This window comes from Poecilia formosa, unplaced genomic scaffold (genome assembly GCF_000485575.1).
Source record: "Poecilia formosa unplaced genomic scaffold, Poecilia_formosa-5.1.2 Scaffold406, whole genome shotgun sequence".
NCBI classification, from domain to species: Eukaryota; Metazoa; Chordata; class Actinopteri; order Cyprinodontiformes; family Poeciliidae; genus Poecilia; species Poecilia formosa.
The window spans coordinates 370,673-396,011 of NW_006800345.1; the positions used below are offsets into that span (position 1 = coordinate 370,673).

Sequence of the window (25,339 nt, forward strand, 5' to 3'; positions counted from 1 at the left end):
ATCTCATTTTGACTGATGAGACCAATGTGCAGACGTTTGGTGACAATATTGGCATAAAGTTTGGAGTAAATACCATATATATAAACATCCGGTTTATATATATGGGTGTTTGTGTTCCTGCTAATACCAGGAATATAGAGTATAGATTATACTGAATCCATGTAAACAGAAGAAATCGACAGCAGAAACACCACCAGTTATTTGGAAGAAGGTTCTATACGTGTATGAGAAACATCTGAATAGTTCTGAACATAAACATAGAACCTTTGCTCTTCTTTTTTTGGTTTTGGACAGTTGCTATGACTCGTAAATGTAGCAAGGGATTGTTTTACTGTAGCATTGCTGGTTAGCTTCTCAAAAGCTCAAAAATACCTGAACTGTTACCCCAAATCTCAGAGGAGGCGTCATCAATGCAGAACAGGACCAGAGAGAAAAGAGAGACGAGAAGGAAGTTCAAACAGCAACAGTCTTCAGTCAGAGGCTTTTTCAGATTCGTTGGAGGACTGACTGCTACTGGATATCCTTCACCATCCACAGCTCTTTGAAGCTACTTGTATAAATTGCCTTTGGGATAAATAAAGTATTTTTTAATTGAACTGAATATTGATAATATGTAGAAAACTGCAATTTTATAGTGTTATTTAAAGTATTGATGTCAGTGAGAATGCCTTCCCCTCAGTGACTAGACAACAGTGTGTTTAGATGAATCTTCTTCACTTTGCACTTTCATTTTAAGTTGTCTTCGACCCCAGACCAAAATTTTCATCACAAATTTGGTTGTAAGCTAGACATTCACTTTCTGTTTCAGCACAACAGAACTACATAAAACGATCAAAGACTACCACTTAAAAAGTGAAACCAGACTTCAGCTCAACTGAAACTAATGACTAACCTATTGTGGTGATGTATGGTCAGTTTAAAAATCACTAAGCAAAGAGAAAAATTAACGGATTGAGAATTTCATTGTATCACTGAGTTACAGTGATGCTTGCACCTAGCATAGCGCTAATGCTATTAAAAACCTCTGAAACATGACAATGTCATAAATTACCCTCACAAAACATTTGCACATGATTAGTTCTTAATGTAAACTTCTGATTTTTTTTACCCAGTTTTCGAAGTGTACTATCTAAACCACAACTTCTTTCGAGGATTTAGCTGCATTCCCTGCAAGCCCTAAACTACAAAACAAACATGGCTACTAAACACACAAAACGTTTAGCTTGTAGCTGCAAAGTCAAAACGTTTATTAGCAGTAGATCTTTAAAAATTAGACTCACACAATGTGGTAAAGAATTTCTGAAAGGGAATATGTTGCTGAAATTTTTATATAAAACATAATATGGTAAAAAGAACCAGAGAGATTTGCTAACAGTCGCCCTCAGTTACCAGGCTAACCGATATTGCTAGCTTACTAATGCTAACGGTTTTTTAAATGCGTTTTACTATTTTTATGTCATTGTTTACCCTTGAGATGGCAGTTTTCTTTGTGTTGGTGATATAAACAGGTGGTGTTTATCTAAATTTAATTAAATTCATTTATAAAACACTTTATTAATCCTTAATGGAATTTAAACATTACCAAGTTTCTTCAGAGAATCCCCACTAGCAGTCTGTATTACAGTGAGTCACAAGACGCCTCTGACTGAAGTCTGATGTAGAAGATGTGTAAGGTTGTCTGTGATGTTTTTCTTTTTTAAATAAAGGAGTACATAGCCTGCTGAGGTAAGAATGAAAGTGAGGTGCAGAAGTTAATTGGACTGTAAATAACTACTTTGCATATGGCCACCATCCTACTCCAGCCCTATTACTCACACATCCTGGAAGATTTATACTCGACTCACTCTGTTGTTACAATAAGCAACACAATGGAGTCGGAAGATAATAAACAAAAGATAAAGACAGGAAATATTACTCTGCAAGATCTGTGTTGAAAAAGGAGAATACTGGGGAAAAAAGTTGAAATGTCATTAATCCCTTCTATTTTTCCACAATCTCTGTAATGAACAAGTCAAAACACCAGATAAGAAAACACAGCAGGACTTTTCTAAAGTTTGTATTTCCTTTTATTTACTGCTTTCACATCAAATAAGTTACATTTAAAAAAACAACCATTCTTCTGGGATCTAGACATTTCAAACAGTCGCTTTATGTAAAATGATGCCGAGAGGGAAAAACATTTGAGGAACACACAGCTCTTCTGAAATGTCATGTTTTTCATGTGATATTATGGGATTGACAAGGCAGCTGTTGCATAATAAAGGAAATGTTGCAGCTGTTGAGCAAGTTCGTCTAAACTGTTAGTTTCAACTCTAACTGAACAGCAAACAGAAAAATGTTGATTTTTGATGTTTTATTTCTCCGTGCAGCTTTGATTGATTTAATTATGAGATCCTACAGACTTTTGTAAAAATTTGTAAATGAAAACCACATAATCCTGTTTGTTTCACGTTGATATAAATGAAAAAAACCAGATGAGATTATTGATAATGAAGCTGTTTATGTCATCGGCTGAAATATATGTAACGTAATGAGTCAGATGACGTGCTGCCCTGACACATTTGAAACTAGATATTACCTCAGTAATCCGGTTCCAAGCATAAGAATCTCCACGGTTTTTAATTTGCAGTGACGTTAGCGGCGCAGCATCAACGTCTCAAACTCTGAGGGATGTTCAGGATAGTTGGTTATTAAATCATCACACAGGAACTTAATCTGCTCTAGCAGCTCCGACTTGTCTCGACACGGTCAGAGAATATTCTGGGGTTTTCCAGGTGATTCCATTTCTGAGTTGATTTGGCTGTTTTGGATCTTAATGAACACCAAAGTTTCAATTATCTGAAAAAGACCACCGGATTGTGTCTAAAAAATGTCTTTCCAGCAAACAAGCCCACATCATGACAGATCCTCCACTGTGTTTAACAGTGGGCAGAAAGCGACTTTCAGAGATATTAATCCTCTGTTTGATGCCAGATATTTTTTGAGGGTTTATAAATTCAGTTTAGCTAATTCTACATGCTTTTTTTGTGATGGTAGGGCTGAAATTATTTTTTCCTGGCTTGTAGATGGCATCTAATTGTTTTTGCAGGAGTTAGTAATCTCAAAAGTAGTGGTAAACAAATAATTTTTTTCTTGGTTATGTATGCACAGGAGAACACTGTATGTTCTCTTGTTTTCTCTATTTTGAAGAGTGCTTAAAAGAAGGAATGTAGAAGGTAAAAGTCATAAACAACCTTGAAGGTAAAGCAGTAAAAAAAGGTATTTTACATTTATTTTATAAAAACAATTTGACAAGATTAAGATTTTTTTGTATTTTGTCTTCAGTGCAAAAACACAAAATCTTACAAAGTATTTTGTTCTAGTTTCTAATACAAATCTTTTACTATACTTGAAATAAAACAAAACCAGCTTACAAATAACTTTCAGCAAAATATAGGAGCTTGTTTTAAGTAAATAAATCCTAAATATGATTAAAAACATTCTAATTCCACTGGGAGATTATTTCACTTACAACATGAGAAACATTTCTTGGTATAAGTGAAAAAATCTGCCAGTAAAATAAGAATTAAAAAAATATATATTAAGAAATGATTGAAGTAAAACAAGCTCAGTTTGCTGAAAAGTTATTTGTAAACTAGTTTTGTTTTATTTTAAGTATAGTAAAAGATTTGTACTATAAACTGCGTAGTTTATAGTACAAATATTTTACTATACTTTGTATTTTTACAGTGTTTGTATTTTTCTCATTTCTCAGTGAGACTTATTGATACTTATTTTGTAAATTGATATAAAATGGAGGTTTTAGAAGTGGTGGTGGTTTGAAGTAGACATTTTGTTGGAAAATATAATATTCCACCGTCTTTTTGTATCAGCCTTGACTTTGTACAGAAAACCTTGGAGACGTGAACCTGGTAACACCTGATTTGAGTTTATTTCTACTCCTGAAAACTCAGTTATGACCTTATGAACTTGAGCTAACTCAACACATCAGCAAAATGTAATCCACCAGGTTTGACCACATGGCTTCTTGTCATCTGCTCACACTCTAACCTGAAACTCTCAGGACTCCACGTTGTTGAAACCCATCGTCTCGTCTGGTTCTGACAAACAGGATTTTAGAAACTTTAAGACTTAATTTTCCGAGCACACTTATAAGAAAAAGTGCCGTTTTCCTTTTTCAGAACAACAATGTACTAAACATTGATAGGGAATAAATCGACACTCTGATTCCAATCTTGTTTCTTGAAACCTTCTGGCAGTTACAATCAACCTAGAGCGTCATTACCGAGGAACCCAGGATGTGCTGCACTGGAGATGTTTGTTTCTCTTGTATTGGGAGTCTGAAAAGAAATGCTGAATGTAGCTTCCTTCCTGTCTCGTTGTGTAGAACCACAGTGAACCCTGATTTAACCTCGCCGCACAAGGTACCGGCAGCAGTCTGCTTTTCAGTTATCAGGGTTAGTTCACGAGTACCAAAGGGTTTTTTTAGGCTGAACTGAACATTTACGGACAATTTAGCCTAAAAGCCACTCTTACGAACTGGAAAGCTCTGCCAGTAGCTCATTTTTGGTCTGACTTTTTTTGCAACTTTTTGCAGTTTTATATCTAAAAGGGCAAAGAGACACAATGGAATCTCCAAATATGCATGCAATAAACCTAAATCCTTAAACTGAAATGAATACAACAAGCTAAATAGATGAATTTGTTAATCTCAAATGTGGAGTGTGGGAAAAAAAATCTAAAAAATTGCATTAACAATGCAAGTTTTCATTGACAGAGTGTGGCGAAATGTAATCTGAATTACTAACAAAACATTTCCAGCCAACTGACTGTGCTTCAAAGCTGAATTTCCACTGAGAAGCAGTGGAACTAAACAGCCAATCATGTGTTGTTGCTAGGGAAAAATAGCAACAACACACGATTGTGTTTTGGATCACTATGGTTATGTTACAGAAAGAAGAAATGCACTCTTTTTGGTTAAAATAATCTTAAATGCTCTGCAGTCACCGCTGCACTGGCAGCTTTGGAAAAGGTTTTTATACATTTACAATTTCTGTGTTCAAGTCACAACTAAATGTTTGTCACAGTTGATCATAACATGCTGATAAAAGGAATGAAAAAGTGTGTGGAAACAGTTCTTACTTGACAAACCAACACAATTGTTGATACAAACAAAAATCGCTTGTGGCGTTCCTCAAGGCACCATTCTCGGGTCACTTTTAATCAACATTCGCAAACAACTTTACTTAACCAGACTCGATGGAGGTAAAAGGCAGTTTGTTTTCTGTCTTTAAGTGAATTAATCTTCCTCTATAAGTTTATCTTCATTGAAATAATAGTAGTTGTACTTTATTTACTCAAAATAAATTTTATTTTAGGCCTTCAAGGCTACAGAATTTTATACATGCATAGTGTGTAATAAAGCAGACTCCATCTAATAAAATGCAGTAACTTTGAGTTGTTTTTTTGTTTAGTTGAACTTAAATTATATGTATTTAGCTATTGCAAATTACCTTCAAACATGAACCGGGGGATGAAATAATGTATTACCTAAATTATGGGTTAATAAGAAGAGGACAGACAGTCCTCAGATCCTTTAGTGATCATGACCTGAGGACTTTAGGATAAATTTAGGTAATGTATTACCTAAATTATTGGTTCATAAGAAGAGGACAGACAGTCCTCGCCTCCTGCAGTGATCAGTTTCATCATGACATTTCACTTCTGCAGGAGGATGTATTTATCTGACGTCTATGCAGGGAGTTTTCACAATGCAAAGCTTCACTTCTGGGGCACGTGCACATTCAGCGTGTTGTGTCTATGTGTGCAGACTTACTCTGCTTTTACAGTGACAGTTTGTTACAGTGGCTCGTTGCAACGTATATCATTGAATGTTTCCTACCCATATCCTGGAAAAGGCAAGCTAGACCAGTTTAGCCACTTATTGCCAGTAAAGCCCCTCCTCTGCTGCTCTGTCTCCTCCCTCCTTCAACGCCCTCCCTTCCTTTTTGCAAACTGCAACCACTCTGTGACAACATCAACTTTCTTCACCTGAATGAACATTCTGTTATCTCAGCAGTTTAGAAAGGAGCTACTACGTGACTGCAAACCTCGTCATCATTTGCATGACATAGTAGTGCTATACTCATGTAGCATTTAAGAAGATATCTGCCTCTGTAGTAGTTCTTTTTATTATATAATTACCTGAAAGAAGTTAATCAGATTTCATGTCTGAATACAAGTTATGACAGAGTTTCCCCTGAAACAGATAAGTTACGCTAAAAAAACGCTAAACTTTAAATATCATTCTTCACTTTTCCAACCCAGACAGGACTTCCTACTGAAATATGAATAATGGTTATTGCTTATATGCTCGGCTCCTCCGATTTTTTGCCAACTTCCTGCAGCACATTTTAATTATAGGTATTCTTCGCTATGCATAGCTAAAACAGCTCCCCATGCAAGACCTAACTCATATTCGAGTGCAGGGAAAATCCCACAAAGCTCTGACTGTGAAAAACTTGTCACGGTGTATGTGTGTGGTGTTTGGCAGGGTGTTTTATAGCTATACATTCTGCCTTAAGGTGAATAAATATTTTTCCCTTTTTAAATATGCCATCATCATAAAGGAAATAGTGGTTGTTTAAAGATGAGTTCATTTTTTTGGCTTTTAAGTGCACAGAATTGACATTTTTGCCTCCAAAATTTGTTTATTTTAACCTATTGTTGAGAAAATAAATTTAAAATAAGCTAGTTTTAAAACTTAACTTGTCTTGATTCAAATGCCCTAATTGTGGTTTTGAAATTAGTAACGTATTCTGGCCTATTGACCTTTATGTTACTTGTAGTTACAGCAGATGGTTTGCTAGGATCGTCTGAACTGCCTTTTGTCTGTGTGGGAAAACAATACAGGAGAAGTTGTAGCTTTTCACACTCATCTGTGAAAGGCCGTAAACACGGCAGAGGTTTCTGGCTTCAGATAGAGGGTCAGAGATAGCTCCTGGATTGGATGAGGAAAGATACGCCTTATTTGAATAAATTAAAGAAAAGAAGATAAAACTTTCTACACAGAAGTAACAAATCAGATTTTGCTCTTGCAACTTCTCCAAGGACGTCTTTGCTTTTTGTTTGTCGTTTCCATCTTTTGTCTTTTTCTCTCTCAGGTAAATTCATGTGTTGTTTGAGCTCTGAGATTTCTGATGTTTTGTGATGTCTTTTTCTGGTGATAGTATGCATCTGTCTTGTATAAATGCTGATTATTGTGACGCTGTTATCTCTGTGTGATCTCAGTCTGCGCACAGCATTTTTCTGAACCCGGGCATAAGAGAGGATTTAACGAGTCAAAAGGTTTTTAAAGTTCAATAATTTTTCCTCTCTTAACACTATTGAAAATAGTATTCAAAACAAAGTGTATTTTATACAATTAGTATATACTAACGTTTTCCTTGACTCCCATGTGAACAAACTACTACTGTATTTTTGCTATGTGATTAGTTATGCCTTGCTAGCTAAGCTTCAGTAAGAACTAAAGCTAATTTTCGGACTTCCCACATTTAGAATATCTTCTTTTTTACATTTAAGTCCATTTAAGTCCCTAAGTTATAAGATTATCAGATATATTTTTGGTGAATATAATAAATAAGGACTTTTTTCTAAATGAATCATATGTTGTACTCCCATGAAGACGAACTCCTGCCGCTACTGTATTTTTGCGATTTGATTAGTTATGCCTAGCTAGCTATTATAAGCTTCAGACAAAACTAAAGCTAACATTCTAGCTTCCCATACTTGTAATATCTTCCTTTTTTACATTTGTGTTATAATGTACCACATAAATATTTGATGAATATAATAACTGGATGAAACTTTTCTGGATGAAACATCTATAAAGACAAGCAACTCGCGCTACTTTATTTTTGTTATTTGGTCTGTCAAGGCTCGCTAGCTATCGCTGAAGCATCCATCCCAGCTAAAGCTAACTTATTGACTTCATGTCTTCTTTTTTAAGCATTTGTGTCACTAATGTAAGTAAAATCAAATATATATACTTGATTAATATTTATTGTCATTATTGCCAGAAAATAAAGGTAAAACTGTGTTTGGAAAATACATAGAACGTAAGCTAGGCTAACTAGCTCAACTAACCTAGCTCACAATTTTTATCAAAAAAAAAAAAGTAAAATAGAATACAATAGAAAATTCTGTTTTAAACCATGACGACCTTCAGTCATGGTTTAAAAAAACTACACCATTTTCACCTCTTCAGGATTTTATGTCAAGGACATTCTCCTTATTTGTTTTTACCAGCTTCTGGAATCAATTGCTTCAGCGTCAAAAGCACTGAAATGCACAAAACTGGCAATATTTATTAGAAATAAAATAAAGAAAGTTACATGTGAAAAACTAAGTAGACCCCATTAACTTTTAGAAGAATGAACCTCCTGGTGTAATTTTTTTCCACTTTGATTTTTAAAGTTTGCAGCAATCCTAACGTCTGCCTGGCATTCGCTGCATTTCAAACAGGATAATGGCTGAACTTTGACTGAACCACTTCAGTTGATTCTTTTCCATTTCAGCCATTTTGTTGTAGTTTTTCTTCTTTGTCTGGATCATTTTTACTGTTGAAGACCAAGTTTTGATTCTGAAGTAGTTTGATTCATAGAGATCTACTCAACGACTGCAATGTGCCAAACACAAACCCACATCATCAGCCTTCCACCACCGTGGTTGACACATGATATGAGCTTTCTATAGGTGTTATTTTTGGTTTTCTCCAACCATCATGCTGTATATCACAGATAAACATCTCTACTATGGTCTCATTTGTCCGTAGCAAACAAGCTTTGTGCAGTTAAATAGTAGAGGCTTTCTTTATATGTTTTACATATAAAGAAAGATGGACTTCAAATTGTTTGGATTTGTCCTATTTCCAATAGGCAGCACCAGTTTCTTCTTTTTTAAATTATTATTGGCTCTAATGGCCTTTATTTGAGAGTAGTTCAACTGGAAACAGGGTAATGAGAGAGGGGGAAGACATGCAGCAAATGTTGCCAGGCCAGGAATCGACCTGGCGACCACCAGCATGAGGACTAGGGCCTCCATGTGTGGGTTGTTCTTTGCCCTTGCGCCACCACAGCACCCCCACCAGGTTCTTCTTTAAGTTCCTTTGAAATCTTTTTGTTATGTTATTGTGGTGGGTTCTTACTTTTCTGTTATTTTCTTAGTAGTCCAGACATTTTTCCACTTCTCTTGTTTTGTTAATTACTATTTTGCAACGTCTGTTAGAGCCTTCTTCAATTACCTTGGCTGCTGTTTGTTTTTACTGACATTGCAGGCTCGAGTGGTCTCTATGCATCTAAGTCAGCATTCACACATGCAAGCTCTGTACCTTCCAGCAACATTTTTCTCTCAGTAGTTCCACATTTGTAAATGCGTCCATCTAACTGTCTGGCCTGTGCAGAGTGCTCACACACACACAAAGGAAGGGGGAACTAGAGAGTAAAAAGCACCCATATCACTCTCAGGCCAGTCCTGCGTGCTGCCCGTCAAAAGAACAGCAGGAACGCTGGAACTTCATCACAGTGCAAAGTTTGCCAAGTTGGGTTGAAATCACCAGCCTGGGCAAACCAGCGAGCATTATCTGACCTCAAAAATAGAAAGAAATGCGACAGATTGAGGACCTTGGGAAAAAACTCTGGGTTTCTTTGATTCTGTTTACAGTCCTTCCTGGTTATAATTCATTCTGGTTGTGCAAACAGAGGAATATACACAGTGGGCGTGTGACTTCCCCAGAAGTGTCCGTTTTTCTTGAAGTGTAAGAATGAGTGGATCATTGTCTGCAAATGAAAATATCTCACCAACCTTGTAAAGAACAAACTGTTGTCTTACCAGAGTGGTCAAACAGACTCAAGAATGCTCTTACATTCACTGAAACCTTAAAAAAAGACCTGGTAATGTCTTGACTCTATGTGGTACGTTGTCTTTGCCAACACAAAAAGACACTGCAAAAACACAAAATCTTACCAAATATTTCTAGTCTTACTACTATTTCTTAATACATTTGAAATTAGACAAAACTAACTTACAAGTAACCTTTTAGCAAGAAACATGAACTTGTTTTAAGTCAATAATTTCTCTATATTGATGAAGAAGTTCTAGTTCCATTGTCAGATTGTTTCACTTATAACATGGGGACAATGTTTTCTTATAAGTGAAATAATCTGACAATGAAAAAGTTTTTTTTTTCATTAATATTAAGGAATTATTTACTTAAAACAAGATACTGTATCTTGCTGAAAAGTAGTTTTGTCTTATTTCAAGTGAACTAAGACATTTGCAGTAGAAACCAGACTGAAAATACTTGGTAAGACTTTATGTTTTTGCAGTGAATTTGTTGTGAAGGGATTGTTGGAATCACTAAACAACAACCGCCACAAAATCTGAATCTCTCCATCGATACAAGCTGGGAAATGTATTTTGGGGCCATTTTACAATCAATCAATCAATCAATCAATCAATCAATCAAGTTTATTTATATAGCACATTTCAGCAACAAGGCAGTTCAAAGTGCTTTACATCATAAAAACACAAATATAAGAAGTCATAAAAACATCATGCAGTCACCAACAGAGTAACCAGGAACAAACATTACACATTTTGTTAAGTGTCATAATCAAAATCCTCAATATGCATCAAATATGTTGGTCAAAGTTCCAGTGATAATGAGTTGAAATCAACTCTAAACAGGTGGCTTTTAGGCTGGATTAAAGGAGCTCAGTGTTTTTGGCTGTTTTGTGAGATTATGTAGGGAAGCAAAGGCCAGAATAACAGAAAACAACAAACAAAAAACTTTTTAATGACATTAAGAATTTACTCAAAGGGTTTAACTTTAAATCCTTTAGAATTTGCATGTCTCCTCTGCAGAGCTGCTGAGCGTTCACCATTTTCTGACCCCTGATCTTATCTTGTAACAGTATGAAAGGTTAGAATCACAAAGCGCAAACCCCCAAATACCAGGAGGACGAGACACTGGCTCAAGCATCTGCCCACAGTCGGCGTCAGCAGGAGGGTGACACTTCGGATTCCCACCTGTGGCTCGGGATCCCTGACACCGTCAGGCCACAAACTAACAGCAGCCACAGCTTCGTGCACCTACACCGGGGGATGACACAGGCAAACTCTGTCATGCTAGCTCTGGAGAATCTAGAGCGACAGCTCTGAACACACCCTCCCACGCCCCACGACAACACTTGACATCACAGGACTCCCTCCTGAAACCACAGCGAACGCCCCCGCTGCAGCTAGCATGAAGAGCAGCCTCCCTCTCACACATGTCAGCCACTAGCAGCCCCCTGCATGTTTACTGACGTTAGTGAGAGCATTATTTACATATCTGATCTCAGTGGTATTAAAAGCCGCATTACATGTCTGTTCTTCAGACATAAAGAAGGCTGTAGTGATGTAATCTAATCTACTGTTGAAAGTGATAGTTTTTTTAAAGTTGTTTTTATGTTTTAGCGTTACATTTTCAAAAAAATAATGATAGTTTAAGCTGTTTTTTGGTATGTTTTTTATGTCATGTTGTCAATTATTCATTTTCAATGTTCCAATCAGAAACATGTGTTTGTTCTCATTCAAAAAGGTTTGATGGGATTTTTTTTCCGTCCTGAAATCTATTTTGTTTGTAAAATCAAGAAAATTGAAAATCATGGGCCATCCTCTCCATGAGACTGTCTTGGGAAAACACAGTGTTTTCAGTCAGAGGCTTCTTCAAATTCACTGTAATACAGACTGCTGCAGGAGCTCTTTCCTGCCAACAACCATCACTATCTACAATAACTCTTTGAAGAATTTGAATTAATGAATTACAACAACACTGAATTTCCCTTTTGGATCAATAAAGTATTTTTGGAATTTCAATTAATTAAATAAAGAAAGAAAGAAAGAAAGAAAGAAAGAAAGAAAGAAAGAAAGAAAGAAAGAAAGAAAGGAAGAAAGAAAGAAAGAAAGAAAGAGAGAAAGAAAGAAGGAAAGATGAAAAGAAAGAAGGATGTCTTTAATTTAGCAATTAAATAAGCAATTTTTTAATCTAATTTGTTTGTTTATTTGTTTAATTCATTTACAGTGGTCAGATGTTGACATTCTTGTATAGTCTGCCCCTTCTCTCAAAAGTCAGTTAAGCAATTAAGCATCAATCAACCATCCATATCAGCAATGTGTATGCATAAAAATCACAATAAGTATTTTTTAAAACTTCTGATGGGTTGGCTTGGACAACCCATCAGAATCCCATCTAAATACTTTTTTGTGTAGGAAAGGTAGAAAATGTATATTTGGATCGTAAAGCTTTAGAACTAGTGATATAATATGACAAATAAGTGTTTTAAAAAGTAATTAACTTAGCTGACTGACTGTATGTACCTCTTTATGATACTAAACACCTTTACAAGAGTACAAAATAGAGTAATCCAAAGTGTAGCTGTCAAATTTTCCCAGCTTCATGAATTTAAATACATATTATTGTCTTAAATCTGAAGAGGTTGTATTTATGTAAAGAGACTTGGAACAAGTCAGTGTAGTAATATGACTGAATAATTTTTTGTTGTTGCTTTTTTTTTTTAGTTAATATGACGTGCAAAGTGAGGGATATTCCCTCTACAACTTCTGCTGGTACTTTTTATGTACGTTGATGACTCACTGTTTTTTGATGAGCTGCAGCACCCTCTGGTGGCCGATATTTAAAAAAGAACGTAACATGAGAGCAGGCTCTACTAATCGCACAGGCGGTATGTTTTGTTAGGATGGATGGTAGGTAGTAACTAGTTATTTTCTTTTACTTGAATAACCTTTTTGGGGAAAGAAATTAACTTTTAGTTGTAGTTTTACTGCAACATACTTTTTATATTGTTTGCCTAACGATTTTATAAGTTTAATCAGATATTAAATTAGAGTAACTCATTTTACAAAATACTTTTTTACTCTTGAGTAATTTCTTCTATCGCTACTTTTTATTTTTGCTTGAGAAAATATGTGGAAGAAGTGTTATTCTTACTTGAGTAAACTTTTTACGGTTGTTTTCCCCCAAGGTTAAACGCAAAAAACTGAAACACAACAATCGTCATCTATTATTTTGGTCTGACCGTGAGGTATGTTTGGTGACAGTGAGGCTTTTCGGGTGTAAGGATAATTCCTAAATAGTTTAATAACAAATAATACAGATATGTAACTAATTTATCATAATGAATACATTCAATCTCCTTTACAGGCCCAGTAGGGCATTTCGTCAACACACGTCATGGAAATATGGGGTTTATTTTGGAAATATGAAAATTACGAGGTGCACTGGAAGGGAGCATTAAAAAAACGGGTCATCGGACTGGGGATATACTTCGCTGGGGGGGGGGTTAAGTTGTTTGTTTAATATTTTAAGATGGATTCACATCCTCCCCCAAAGCCCTGGGAAAGGCGGATTCCAGGAGCTATTAGCGCGCCTTTAAATTACAGGTAAACAAGCATTTATTTGGTATATTTTGTCGGTCTTTCCTCCTAGCATTAGCATTTGCTAATGTTGCGAGCTAGTTGATGCTAAAGTTGCTAAACCTGCGATCTAAACATTTAACAGGGTTTTTGCAGAATAATTTGACACGACGAGTTTAACAGTGCGTAATACATCGGTTGCATGTTTAGATTAATTAGTAAACTGCAACAGATTAATTAAAATTAGTAGTTCTTCTCCTGCCTGCGGCCTGGTATTTACTTTATAGTGTCACGGCTGAATTTTACTGTTTTTGGGGGGGTTATAATTAAATATCATCGCAACAGCCAGGGTGTACAGATTTCAGATTTTATGTTGAGTGTTTAACTGGGCTATTGTCGTTAAAGACTGTCCTAAAAGTTGTTGCATAACGGAGTGCACACTGCGTTATAATATTGATTTAATAACCAATGACGTGGAATCTTTTGGATAGCAAAAGGTGTTTAATAGGAGATTTTGTTTTTTACACAGTTTGAACAAGTTGAAGCTAAAACTTTGCCACTGGAAAGAGCATATTTACAAATAAAAGTTTGTTTTTCTTGTCTTAAATGTGTATATTTATGTGCATTTTTGGCCTAATTACTGCTTTGAGTATGTCGTTCTTCCAGTATATTGCCTTTTTTTGAGTCTGTATTCATTAGGGCTAAAACGATTAATGGAATGAATCGAATAATGGTCAACCAATTTAATAGTTAATTAATCATAAATTAGAGTGTACAGAGCCAAAGAAAGGCCATTTGCTTAAAAATCAACATATTGAGAGGAGCAAATAAACCAGAACTGTGTAATATATGTATATGTTTATACATTTAAGATAAAAACATCTTGTGTAAATATGTTCTATGCAAAACTGCTCTCATGAGATAGTTTTAGCTTTTTCCAGTTCAAATTCACTAAAGGACTGCTGTGTTACTTTGTTTTAGGTATTAAAATGTTTATTTTCTTATTTAAAAAATGAGTTGAACTATTTACTTATTTGCATGTTTTAATTATTTTCTGATATTGTGTAAAAAAAAAAAAGGTTTAAGTGGTAAATGAAAATTCTGTACAACCCTGTGCAGCCCTAGTATGCGTCAGTTAACAATCAAATTCTAAATCAGTTGAAAATTACTTCAATAATAAGTTAATCACAATTAATTTGATAAATCTGATTAATCATTTCAGCCCTTATTGTAATAAATCTACCTCTTTGAACCATTTTCCCAGAAAACTCCTTCTTGTCACCTCAGCTGTCTAAATTATTGCATCTTTTCTCACTGAACAGATCTGCAGACTTTGGACCTGCAGCTGTGGGGCCCTCCACACCGGCAGGCCCTCCTGTTTTGACCAGAATGGCCCCTCCACTGCCTCCCCGCCCCATGCAGCAGTCCTACCGTCCATCCTACAGCTCTTTCACCTCCACCTACAGTCCCTATGGGAGCTCCATCTATGGCGGCTACAACCCCTACAGCTACGGCGGCGGCGGCTACGGCCTGGGAGGCTACAGCCGCTTCCCTCACGCAGAAGAAGTCGCCCCCAGCCGGTTCGTGCAGCAGGCGGAGGAGAGCAGCCGCGGCGCCTTCCAGTCGATCGAAAGCATCGTCCAGGCGTTCGCTTCAGTCAGCATGATGCTGGACGCCACCTTCTCAGCTGTCTACAACAGCTTCCGCGCTGTGCTGGACGTAGCCAACCACCTAACGAGGCTGCGCGCTCACCTCACAAGGGTTCTGTCGGCGTTCGCTTTGGTGCGAACGCTGCGTTACCTCTACAGACGGCTGAAGCGGCTGCTGGGGAGAGGGTCAGACGCAGACGTGGAGGACTTGTGGGCCGACAGCACGACCGACGCCCTGGCTACAGCTTCGTCCAGGGTGTTTGGAGCGGCAGCCGAGGAACAGAGCGTGAAGTCCTGGCCAATCTTCCTCTTCTTCGCTGTAGTTCTCGGTGGACCCTATCTCATCTGGAAACTGCTGAGCTCCACGGCCGGTTCTGAAGAAAGTGGTAAGACTCGCATCTGATTTATCTCTAAATTTAAAAATATCCAGCCTCACAGTGCTTGGTGTAGAGACTTGTTCTAGAAAACAAAATGAACTGAAGCCGCTGGAAGGGGCTTCTGTTGACGTGCAGAGTATCCATAAAATTTTCTCAAGTAAAAGTTAAAATGTATTTGGTAAAAGCCTTCTCAAGTACTCAGTAACTGATCAAATTATCTTTAGTATTTAAAAACTACATAATCAGATGGACCAAAATATAAATTTAAGTGAAAATTTTGGTATTTATAGGACAAAAAGGACAATAATTCATATAAATAAAAAGAAACAAAATCAGGCAGAAGAAAATTTTTCCAAATCTGTTTATTTCAATAAAAGAAACAGATTTCTGTTTGAACTAAATTCAGGTGAATTTTTGGTTAAAATGTGTCTCTAATGTTTGGTTTTGGATTTGATATGAGTTAAGAATATTTGTAAATTATTGATAGTTTGGAGCCACTTACTGATGAGCTCAAAGGTGTTCAGCAGCACTTTGTACTTTGGCCTCACTTTTACTCAGGTTACAGATAGGTTTGTCCCAATAAACAACAAATCAATTAATCACATGATAAATTAAATGGAAATCAATAATTTCCATTTGTATGATTTATTGTTTCTCTTTTCTCTCTTTCTACCAAAAACTGCATGACAAAATCTGCAGTCTGGTGCTTCGATTTCATTATTTGCTACTTTGTCTTGATCTAAAATACACGGAAGTGCTTTTTTGTAGATTGTGTCATGAAAGCTTTTAAAAGTGTGTTTTTGTTTTATTTATTTCTAATTTTGTTAATGAAGATGTTCTGCTTGTGTTTAGCCACCAACTGGGCCAGCGGAGAGGACGACCACGTCGTTGCCAGAGCAGAATACGATTTCACAGCTTCCTCAGAGGAGGAAGTTTCTCTGCGGGCCGGAGACATGCTTAACCTGGCTCCTAAAGGTGAGAACTCGTTAACATCTTTATGTAACGTGCTGAAGGAACATCTGCTCCTCCAAAATATGTAAAACACAGTATTATTACTGCTGGCTGATGAAATAGAAAATATATTTTCCTTGTAGTCAGTTGGTAGTTTCTGTGATGGAGAATTAGGACCAAGAAAATAAAAAATAAAATAAAATTACATGAGTAAAGTCGCAAGACTCTTAATATTATGAAAATAAAGTCTTAATATCAAGAGAATAAGCTTGTACGAGAATAAAGTCGTAGTATTACGTCCAAAAACTGGACTTTATTACTTTGTGACGTATTGCCAGAATAAATCACAATATTTTGAGAATAAATTAATAATTTTATGACTTTATTCTAAAATATTGACTTTATTCTTGAAATATTGTGACCTTGTTCTCGTAATTTTATCCAAGGGTAAAGTTATACGAGAATATTCACGTGTGAATAAAATTCATATAACAGTAATATTATGACTATTTTTGTGATATTAAAAGTTTATTCTGGTAATATTATGACTTTATTCATGAAACATTGACTTTATCTCAAAATACTGACTATTCTAGAAGTACTACAACTTTTTTCTTGTATAACTTTACTCTCGTAGTATTATGACTAATTTTGCAATATTAACACTTTATTCTTGCAATATTATGACTTTAATCGCTTTATTGTCAAAATATTGACTATTGTTGAAATATTAAGAATTTATCCTTGTACGACTTGAATGTCGTAACTTTGTTTTTCTATGTTTTATTTTTTCTTATTACATCTTATTATGACGTATTAAGAGCTTGTTTAATGCGCCACAAGTTTCCAGTGTTAGTTTAACATCCTTGCTGTGTGTTTTCCTCCTCCTCGTTCAGAGCTACAGCCGCGGGTGCGTGGATGGCTGCTGGCCAGCGTGGACGGTCAGACCACAGGACTCGTCCCCGCCAACTACGTCAAGATCCTGGGGAAACGGAGAGGCCGAAAGCACGCCGAGACGGAGAGGCTCGCTGAGGTGAAGCAGCAGAGCGCCCAGACGGCCTCGCCTGCGCAGCTGCAGCCTGATGCAGCCCGAGGTTTCACCCCTGACCTCGCCGCGCCGTCCGACGCTGCGTCTGCAGAGCAGCTGCTGGAGTCTGCGTTCAGAGAAACTCCAGCTTCCTTCAGTCTGAGCACTTCAACCTCTGAGACGCCGTCCAACACTGTGCTGAACATCCCCGAAAAAAACGACCTCTGATGATGATGCCTTCGTGTGTAGAGGTTTATAATTAATTAGCTCGATCATTTCTTGTTTGCAGTCTTTAACTCTGGAAATAGACTAATACTTGACAGCAGCGGTATCTCAATGGACCTCATCAGAAATCTTCTAGAATACTTCTTGATTCAGATTATCAGTCTGAATTCAAGGTTACTGATGGAAAATAGTTTTTAAACAAATTCAAGGTTTTCGCTTCCCATTCAAAGCTTGCTTAATAAACTTTTCTGCAAGTTTGTTTTGTAAGGAGATGAGGTAAACTGGTATGTTGTCTTTTTTAAGGACGGAGGTGTTAAGAACGTGATCATGTTAAGTTTGGGCGCTCTTGGTTGACAGGCACCTGGTTTTCTGTTGTCTTCTGTCTGGAACATATGGGATTGTTGTCAGAGCTGGAGAGGTGCAAGCTGCAAATTTTCATCACTTTATTTGTCACAAAGTAATTTGTAAATATTTAATATAAATATTTTGAAAATAAATATTTCCAAAAACAGTTTTCTTCTTTTGTCACTGGTACATATGTAAATGTCAAATTACCATGACTCCTTCAGCAAGAAGGAGTCCATTGTACAACTACAACCCAAAAAAGTTCCAGTTATAGTTTAAAAATTAAATTTAGAAGGAGAGGGTGGACCCAGACGTGTTTTTCACCAATATCCCTGAAAGGACTAAGATAATCTCTGATGCAGTTCCATTCATGGCCTAGAAACTCCTGAAATTCTGCTATGGCTTTTAATTTTAAAGTGCCATATCAGGATTATTAGAGTCCGCCATTTGGGCACCTCTAACAAGACTCTTCGTTTTATAAATCGCGTCAATTCAATTAAAAAAATACCTTACTAATCACAAAAGGAAGTTAAATGTAACTGATATGAGTCATTTAATATTAAGAGTTTGAAAACTACAACGTCAAAACACAAGCACATTATTCCCCGCTTAGTTTTATATTAATTTGCACTTAGCTGATCTACCAATTGTTTTATTTTTTTCCTTTCTGTTTGAAAGGTTTACGAAGTAGTTTACGACATATATACCGCATTTACGACCGTCGTCTCATGGTAACAGGACTCATGTTGCTGCAGTGCGACAACTGGGACGATTTTACAAACTAACGAGCTTTTAATGTGTATAAACAGTTTTATTTAGTCAGGTGTTTGGTTTGTGTTTAAACGGAATGGCATGTGAATACTACTTTATACCGTAAACGAGGACGTAAATTTAGCGAATGCCTTCGTTGATGGTTAGCGTTCATGCTAACTAGTGAAGGCTTGTGCTGCCTTCAGGGACTATCGAAAATTATGTTTTAGGGAATAAGCTACACTTATTGACCTGATTTTTACAATTAAAAAGTGTAAGATAAAAAATGCTGTATTTTTTTGAGAAAGTACATTTGATTTCTATAGTACATTAAGTACCTTTCACTTGTAAAAAAAAATAAAAAAATCACAAACTGTTTTTCAAACAACGCATATAAGATAAATTAAACGGCGATAGAAGTACAAACAAATTACCAAAGATTTAAATAGTATATAAAACAATATAGAATATATTTAATATTTAAAGTACATACTAATATCAATTTTAAAACTGAAACCTGGGTTGAGTGAAAGTGAGATTCTTAAGTTCAAATTTCGGTGGTTACCTGAAGGCAGCAAACAGTCCGGTCCCGCAAAGTTAGCTAGCCTGGTAGTTAGCCGTTGGACCGCAGCATCAGCACCATTATCATCACCACAATGGCAGAAAGGATTCCGCTGCTGCCTTGACTCTGCTGGAAGACGGTAAGCAGCAACCACGGCATCATTTTTCTGTACCAGTTTTTTTCGTTTTTAATGTTTTTGTCGCATAAAAAATGAATTTGCTTTGACCCGAAGCGCCTGATGTATCAGAAGGAGTTACTGGAGGCTCGGCCTGCGGTAGCGCCACTTCTCACTGCGACGTCCCATCACACAATTAAAATGCATCATCAGCCACCTATGTGCACTTTCTCGACTTTCTTGCATTGCTTAAATTGGAAACTGATTGATGTATATCCGTAATGTTTTTGTGATTTAAACATAACATCAGTGAATATTAAAAAAAAAATCTAGATATTTTCCGCCTTTAAGTTGACACATATCCAGTACAATTTAGGTGAAAAATATATAACATGTTTTAGATTTACTGTTCTGGAGTCTGGCAAGGTGGTTTTAAAACTTTAACTTCAAGTCAAAAGTGATCAATATTTGGAATTCAGGAAGTTTAACCTCACAGCATGCTTCTGCCACTACTATGTTTCACTGGGAGTTTGGTGTTCATTTGGCAATGCAGAGTTGTTTTGTAAAATTTAACCCCAAAACTCACTTTTTGGTTTCATCTAGAGCTATACAATAAATCAATTTTAACAATTCATTAAATGTGCTGTTTATGAAGACTTGGAGCCCTGCGACAGACTGGCGACCTGTCCAGGATGTACCCAGCCTCTCGCCCGGAACGTTAGCTGGAGATAGGCACCAGCACCCCTCCCGACCCCACTGAGGGACAAGGGTGTTCAGAAAATGGATGGATGGATGGATGAAGACTTGGAAAATGTAGATTTACAAAGAAAAAAGATAAAAATATCTAAACAAAAGAAGGCTTCGTGGATGCAGAGCAGAACCAAAGAGCAGAGAGGGAAGAAGAAAGTTCAAACCATTTCTTCCATCGATCATAATATCCTCAATTCCAACATCTCTCTGCCCAGCTTTCTAACCAGACAGCCAAACAGAGATTTAAAAGTGATCAGCAAAAGCAAATGAGGTGGATTAGCAGTGCTTGTCAACACCTGATTGTGTCATCCAGAACATTACTGTGGAATATTGTTTCTCCTACCTTAAAATTTAGTTGCTAGCATGTCATACAGCAACAGTCTTCAGTCAGAGGCCTCTCCAGATTTATTGCGAGACTGACTGCTACTGGAGATCCTTCCTTCCCACACTTACGACAACACTTAGTTTCCCTTTGGGACAAAGTATGTTCTTTTAACATCCTGGTTGTCTCTGTGTCTTTCTACAATATATTTTATATTTGTTTAAATATACTTAATTCATTTTATTTATTTGGACTGCCGTCGAGAGTGTCTATTTTTTTAAAATTAGTTGTGCTTTCATGCACAATGACAATAAAGTAATTCTGATTCTGATATTTCCTTCTTGAAATTTTTTTGTGGATGCAATAAAATAATTTTCTAATGCAGTCAAAAATACTAAATCTTCTATTTCAATTCAAACAAAAATGTTTAACTTCAAGGAAATCAGGCTTTTTCAACTCTTTTTGTAAAAGAGTAAAAAAGCAGCAACTGGCTGTTTCAACTAAATACAATATCTGTGTTGAAAAGATATAAAATAAATAAAAATTGATTGTAGCTTTATATAATCTAATCTCATTCTTAAAATGCAAACTCTGTAATTTTCTTTCAGAAAGTTCAGATCAGTTTTGTTCTTGTTGACTGAAAGCATCTTGTTTGTTTGTTGACCGTCTGTCTGTGTAGAAATGAGTCGCTTCTGTTCGGACAACAATAATTTCCCCTACGACAACAATGTCCTGGTTCTGGACATGGTGCTGGGGTCTCTGTGGGGGGTTCCTCAGCCCATAAGCTGGGAGAATGTGGCCAAACTGGTGCCAGGCTTCACTCCTAAGGAGGTAACTGCAGTGCTACTGGGTAACTATGAATGCCTCCATCATCCATCTCCTCTTCATTTTATCCACTGTGTCCATCTTCTGCTCCATGGTTTATCAACAATTAGAGTGAATGAGAGGAAATCAGCAGCTTTGATGTGGTTTCACAGTGTGCCAGTCGATTTGAGGAGCTGAAGGCCACGGCGGGGTTTCCCCAGGTGGATTATCAGTGCAATGACCTAACGGGAGGAACCAGCTCACCATCTGACAGCCTGTCTGCCCTGCTGGAGGCTGGAGATGTGGTCAAGAGAGAAGGAGGCAGTCAAAACTGCAGCAAAGTCACAGGTCAGTTAAGGCTGCCTCAAATATTCACAGATTCAGTTCTGTTGGTTTAGGCAAAAATTCACATTTGATTTAGACCAAATCTGAATCTGTGCAGGGCCTTAAAGGCCCTGAACATGCAAATTCACAATTTGCATGTTTTACCTTGAAAGTGCAGTGAAACGTTTACCAACCCTGGATAAATTACATTGACGTTTGCAGTTCTAACGAGACAAAATGTGAAAAATTTCAAGATGTTTTGCAGTATTTTTTTCTCCTGATGTCTGCAGGCTCTAAGTCGCTCCCGGCTGGAAGGGGAGGAACGGTGGAGAAGAAGGAGACGCGAGTCTCAGTGGAAGAGGATGAAAAACCCCAAAAACCACGGGAGTAAGTCCTATCTGTAGACCAGTCTCTCTAAAACTGGTGGTACGTGGTCGCCCCCTGGTGGTTAGCAAGGTACTGCATGTAAACGACCGTTAATTTGCCGTGACGTCAGCTCAAGGTGAGAAGCTACAGCTAGCTTACTGAGGATCGTGTTTAAAAATAATAACGGATACGTGGTTTAAAACCGGGTAACTTAAAAAAAAACTGAAGATTCAAGTGGAAAGAAAGAAAACGTCAGGAACTTATGTGATCGGAGGAAGTTAAATCATGAGAGTAGTTAGTCGTTCACGAGCGATTCGATTCTTTTGAACTACTCTACTCCGTGAACGTTAGGACTCAAAACTCGGTTAATGAGAACTGTTCTTTCTTTCTTTGTTTTTTTACGACTTTGCTTGCTTATAAGCACAGATATTGCTATTGTTATTTATTTAAAAGTAATTTAAGCAGTAAATAAATACAATTGATAGAAATGGGTGGATCATTTTTCATGCCAGAAGACGATTTTTGTTTCTGACAAAGCAACTCAAATTTATTTTTCTTATACTGTGCTTCTAAATTACAAAGTAGCCATAAGATTATGTTTATTTCCATAAACACTTTCAGAATATGTAAATAACTCAAAATTCCCTGAGTAAACTTGTTCGTGGTTTTGTCAAGGCCAGTCATATTTACAGAACGCCTCCCTTCTCAATCAGATGAGCAATAAGTGAATTAAGAGACTAATATCTTCATTTCAGGTTACCATGTTGTGTTATTGTGGGGCAATTTCAAATTAGGTGGTCCTGAAAAAGTTTGAGAAATACGACAGTACATGACACTTTGCTTAACGTTTTGTATTCCAAGCAATAAATATGACCCCTGTTCTCCAGTCTCAACATGGTGATCCACGTCTGTGATGAGACCAAGAACCTGAAGCAGGATTTTACCTGCCCCAGAGATCTTCTAGTCAAAGAGATGCGCTACTTTGCTGAGTATTTATCTGTGGACCAGCAGAGGTGGGAAGAGGTGGACATCTCGGTTCACTGCGACGTTCAGATCTTCGACTGGCTCATGAACTACGTCAGGAGGAACTCGGCAGGAGAGGGAAACAAGGACAAACCCCGGCTGGGTAAATTAGAAGCAAAAACACAGCAACATCTCACGTTTATTTTTATGCTTGCTCACCTTCTCCACCTGCTTGTTGTGAACCATGGGTGGTGTTTGGTTTGTGTGTTCGGTGTCTGTCGGTTTCAGAGCCCAGCAACGTCATCTCCATCCTGATCTCCTCTGAGTTCTTGAAGATGGATACGTTAGTAAGTGTTGTGGAGTTAATACAGCTCTGGAAAATTAAGAGGCCACTGCAAAATTATAATTTCTCTGATTTTACTGTATAAGTTTATGTTTCAGTAAAATGAACATTGTTCTCTATTGAACTACTGACAAAAATGTCTCTGAAATTCCAAGCAAAAATTTTATATTTATTTGCAGAAAATGAAAAATTGACAAAATAATGAAAAAGATGCAGTGCTTTCAGTCCTTAAATAATGTAAAGAAAACAGGTTCATATTAATTTAGAACAATAATACTAAAGTTTTAACTCAGGAAAAATTAAAACTTTAGGTTTTCAATTTGTTCAGTGCAGTGATATCTTCATTTTTCCAGAGTTGGGTCGTAATTAGAATTACTTGAGTAATTTGTTGTAAAAAATTTACTTTCAGGAATATTTCTACTAAGGTGTACTTTTTACTTTTACTTGAGTAATTTTATTATGAAGTATCACTGCTCTTACTTGAGTTAAATTTCTGGATACTCGACCCAATGTGAGTAACTTTACTGAGTGACCAAAAATGTTGTTAAAGTTTCATGTTTTAAATTGAAAGAAACTGATTTGGAAAACTGTTTATTTTGCTTGATTTTGTTATTTTCTAATCATGTTATTTATACATACATTGGTCCATTAAATACCAAAATTTCCACTTAACTTTATATTTTGGTCCATCTGATGATGTTATTTATTTGACCGGTTACTCAGGACCTGAGTTGCCTTTTTTACTAAATCAATATTTTGCTTTTATTTGAGTAATTTCTTGATCGACTACTTTTCACTTTTACTTGAGTAAAATATGTTAAAGTAGTTTTACTCTTACTTGAGTACAATTTTTAGGTCCTCAACAAAACTCTGTCTATATTTTAGAGATGGGTATTTATTGTATCTTTTATCATTTATCATGATAAATGTCTTATGATAGAAATTTAGATTTATCGTCACTACATATTCTAAGTAATGCTGTCTAAAACCCTCCAAAACTATCCCTATTGTCAGGATTAATTTTTTTGGAGTTTAAAATCAGCCAAACGTCTACTTTTTTTAATTTCAGATAATGTTCAAACTACATTTCAATTCATTTTAGTGGAAAATTAAGCTACTACAATCAAACAAGTTATTTTTAAGGCTTCTTACACGTTTTTACCATCAGTGACAGTCAGTGTAACAGGAGTTATGCTCCATAGAAGCAGCTTCAGACAGTTATTTATTATTGATTTGTTTATCAAGCAGGTGAGAAATCTGCAGGAGTTTGAATATCTTCGTCTGTGTTCAGGTGGAGGAATGCATCCAGTACTGCCATAAACACATGAGCGCCATCGTTGCCACTCCCTGCAACATGAACTGCATCAACAGCAACTTGGCAACACGGATCGCCGAGCTCTTCAACCACAACGAGGCCGACGACATCCGCGACAAAAAAGATAAATTCAAGAGGTAGGAAGTTTAAAGCAGTCTGCGTGTCAACATGTGGCTAATTTAGAAGCTAACGCTGCTTTCTTCCTCTTCTTCTACGTGAAAGCAAACTGTTTCAGAAGAAAATCGAGCAGCTGTTTGATCCAAACCACCAGAACAAAGATTCACCAGGAAACGCCTCGACTCTCTACAGGTTGGTACAAACTCTTTTCTTCTGCAGTTCTTTTTCTTTGTTGTAGAGATTCTGAAAATGTGCTGCCGTTTTGTTTCGTCTCCATAATGCAGATGCGGTTTGTGCCTCAAGCTGCTGACCAAAGACACGGAGAGGAAGATTTCCTGCGTTCCAGGGAAAATCAACGTTGACGTCCGAGGACAGATCATCTATACACACACAAGGTACATAAATGTAAACAAATAAATAAATGTAACAAAGGCTAGAGATTTTAATTATTAATCACTTATTACTAAAGTAACTTCAGACCGCTGAACTCAGGCTGCACCTAATTCAGGTTCACTTCAATTGTTAAATTATTTACAAACAAACTGTTTTATATATATA

The 25,339-nt window shown here is 36.7% G+C and overlaps 2 protein-coding genes across 3 annotated transcripts in view; both read left to right on the forward strand.

The window, feature by feature from the left end:
* Positions 1-13,198: 13,198 nt before the first annotated feature.
* On the forward strand, positions 13,199-18,219 carry pex13 (peroxisomal biogenesis factor 13). Its single transcript, XM_007576388.2, has 4 exons — positions 13,199-13,503; positions 14,799-15,511; positions 16,355-16,477; positions 17,350-18,219. The coding sequence occupies exons 1-4, from the start codon at positions 13,430-13,432 to the stop codon at positions 17,706-17,708; spliced, it is 1,269 nt and encodes a 422-aa protein (XP_007576450.1). The 5' UTR covers positions 13,199-13,429; the 3' UTR covers positions 17,709-18,219.
* Positions 18,220-18,774: 555 nt separating this feature from the next.
* Positions 18,775-25,339, forward strand: part of sanbr (SANT and BTB domain regulator of CSR) — a 13,742-nt gene continuing 7,177 nt past the window's right edge. For both annotated transcript variants that reach the window (XM_007576389.2, XM_007576390.2), the window contains exons 1-9: positions 18,775-19,501; positions 21,229-21,380; positions 21,527-21,701; positions 21,968-22,064; positions 22,931-23,169; positions 23,295-23,353; positions 24,641-24,801; positions 24,887-24,973; positions 25,066-25,176. In XM_007576389.2, coding sequence (XP_007576451.1) covers positions 21,231-21,380; positions 21,527-21,701; positions 21,968-22,064; positions 22,931-23,169; positions 23,295-23,353; positions 24,641-24,801; positions 24,887-24,973; positions 25,066-25,176 — 1,079 coding nt within the window. In that variant the 5' untranslated portion in view covers positions 18,775-19,501; positions 21,229-21,230. The remainder of the gene's footprint in view (positions 19,502-21,228; positions 21,381-21,526; positions 21,702-21,967; positions 22,065-22,930; positions 23,170-23,294; positions 23,354-24,640; positions 24,802-24,886; positions 24,974-25,065; positions 25,177-25,339) is intronic.

Excerpts from the sequence above, each read along its gene's own strand:
- pex13 (XM_007576388.2), top strand. The coding sequence starts at position 13,430 with ATGGATTCACATCCTCCCCCAAAGCCCTGGGAAAGGCGGATTCCAGGA. Across the intron at positions 15,512-16,354 it reads GGCCGGTTCTGAAGAAAGTG|CCACCAACTGGGCCAGCGGA; the intron begins GTAAGACTCGCA and ends GCTTGTGTTTAG. Across the intron at positions 16,478-17,349 it reads GCTTAACCTGGCTCCTAAAG|AGCTACAGCCGCGGGTGCGT; the intron begins GTGAGAACTCGT and ends CTCCTCGTTCAG.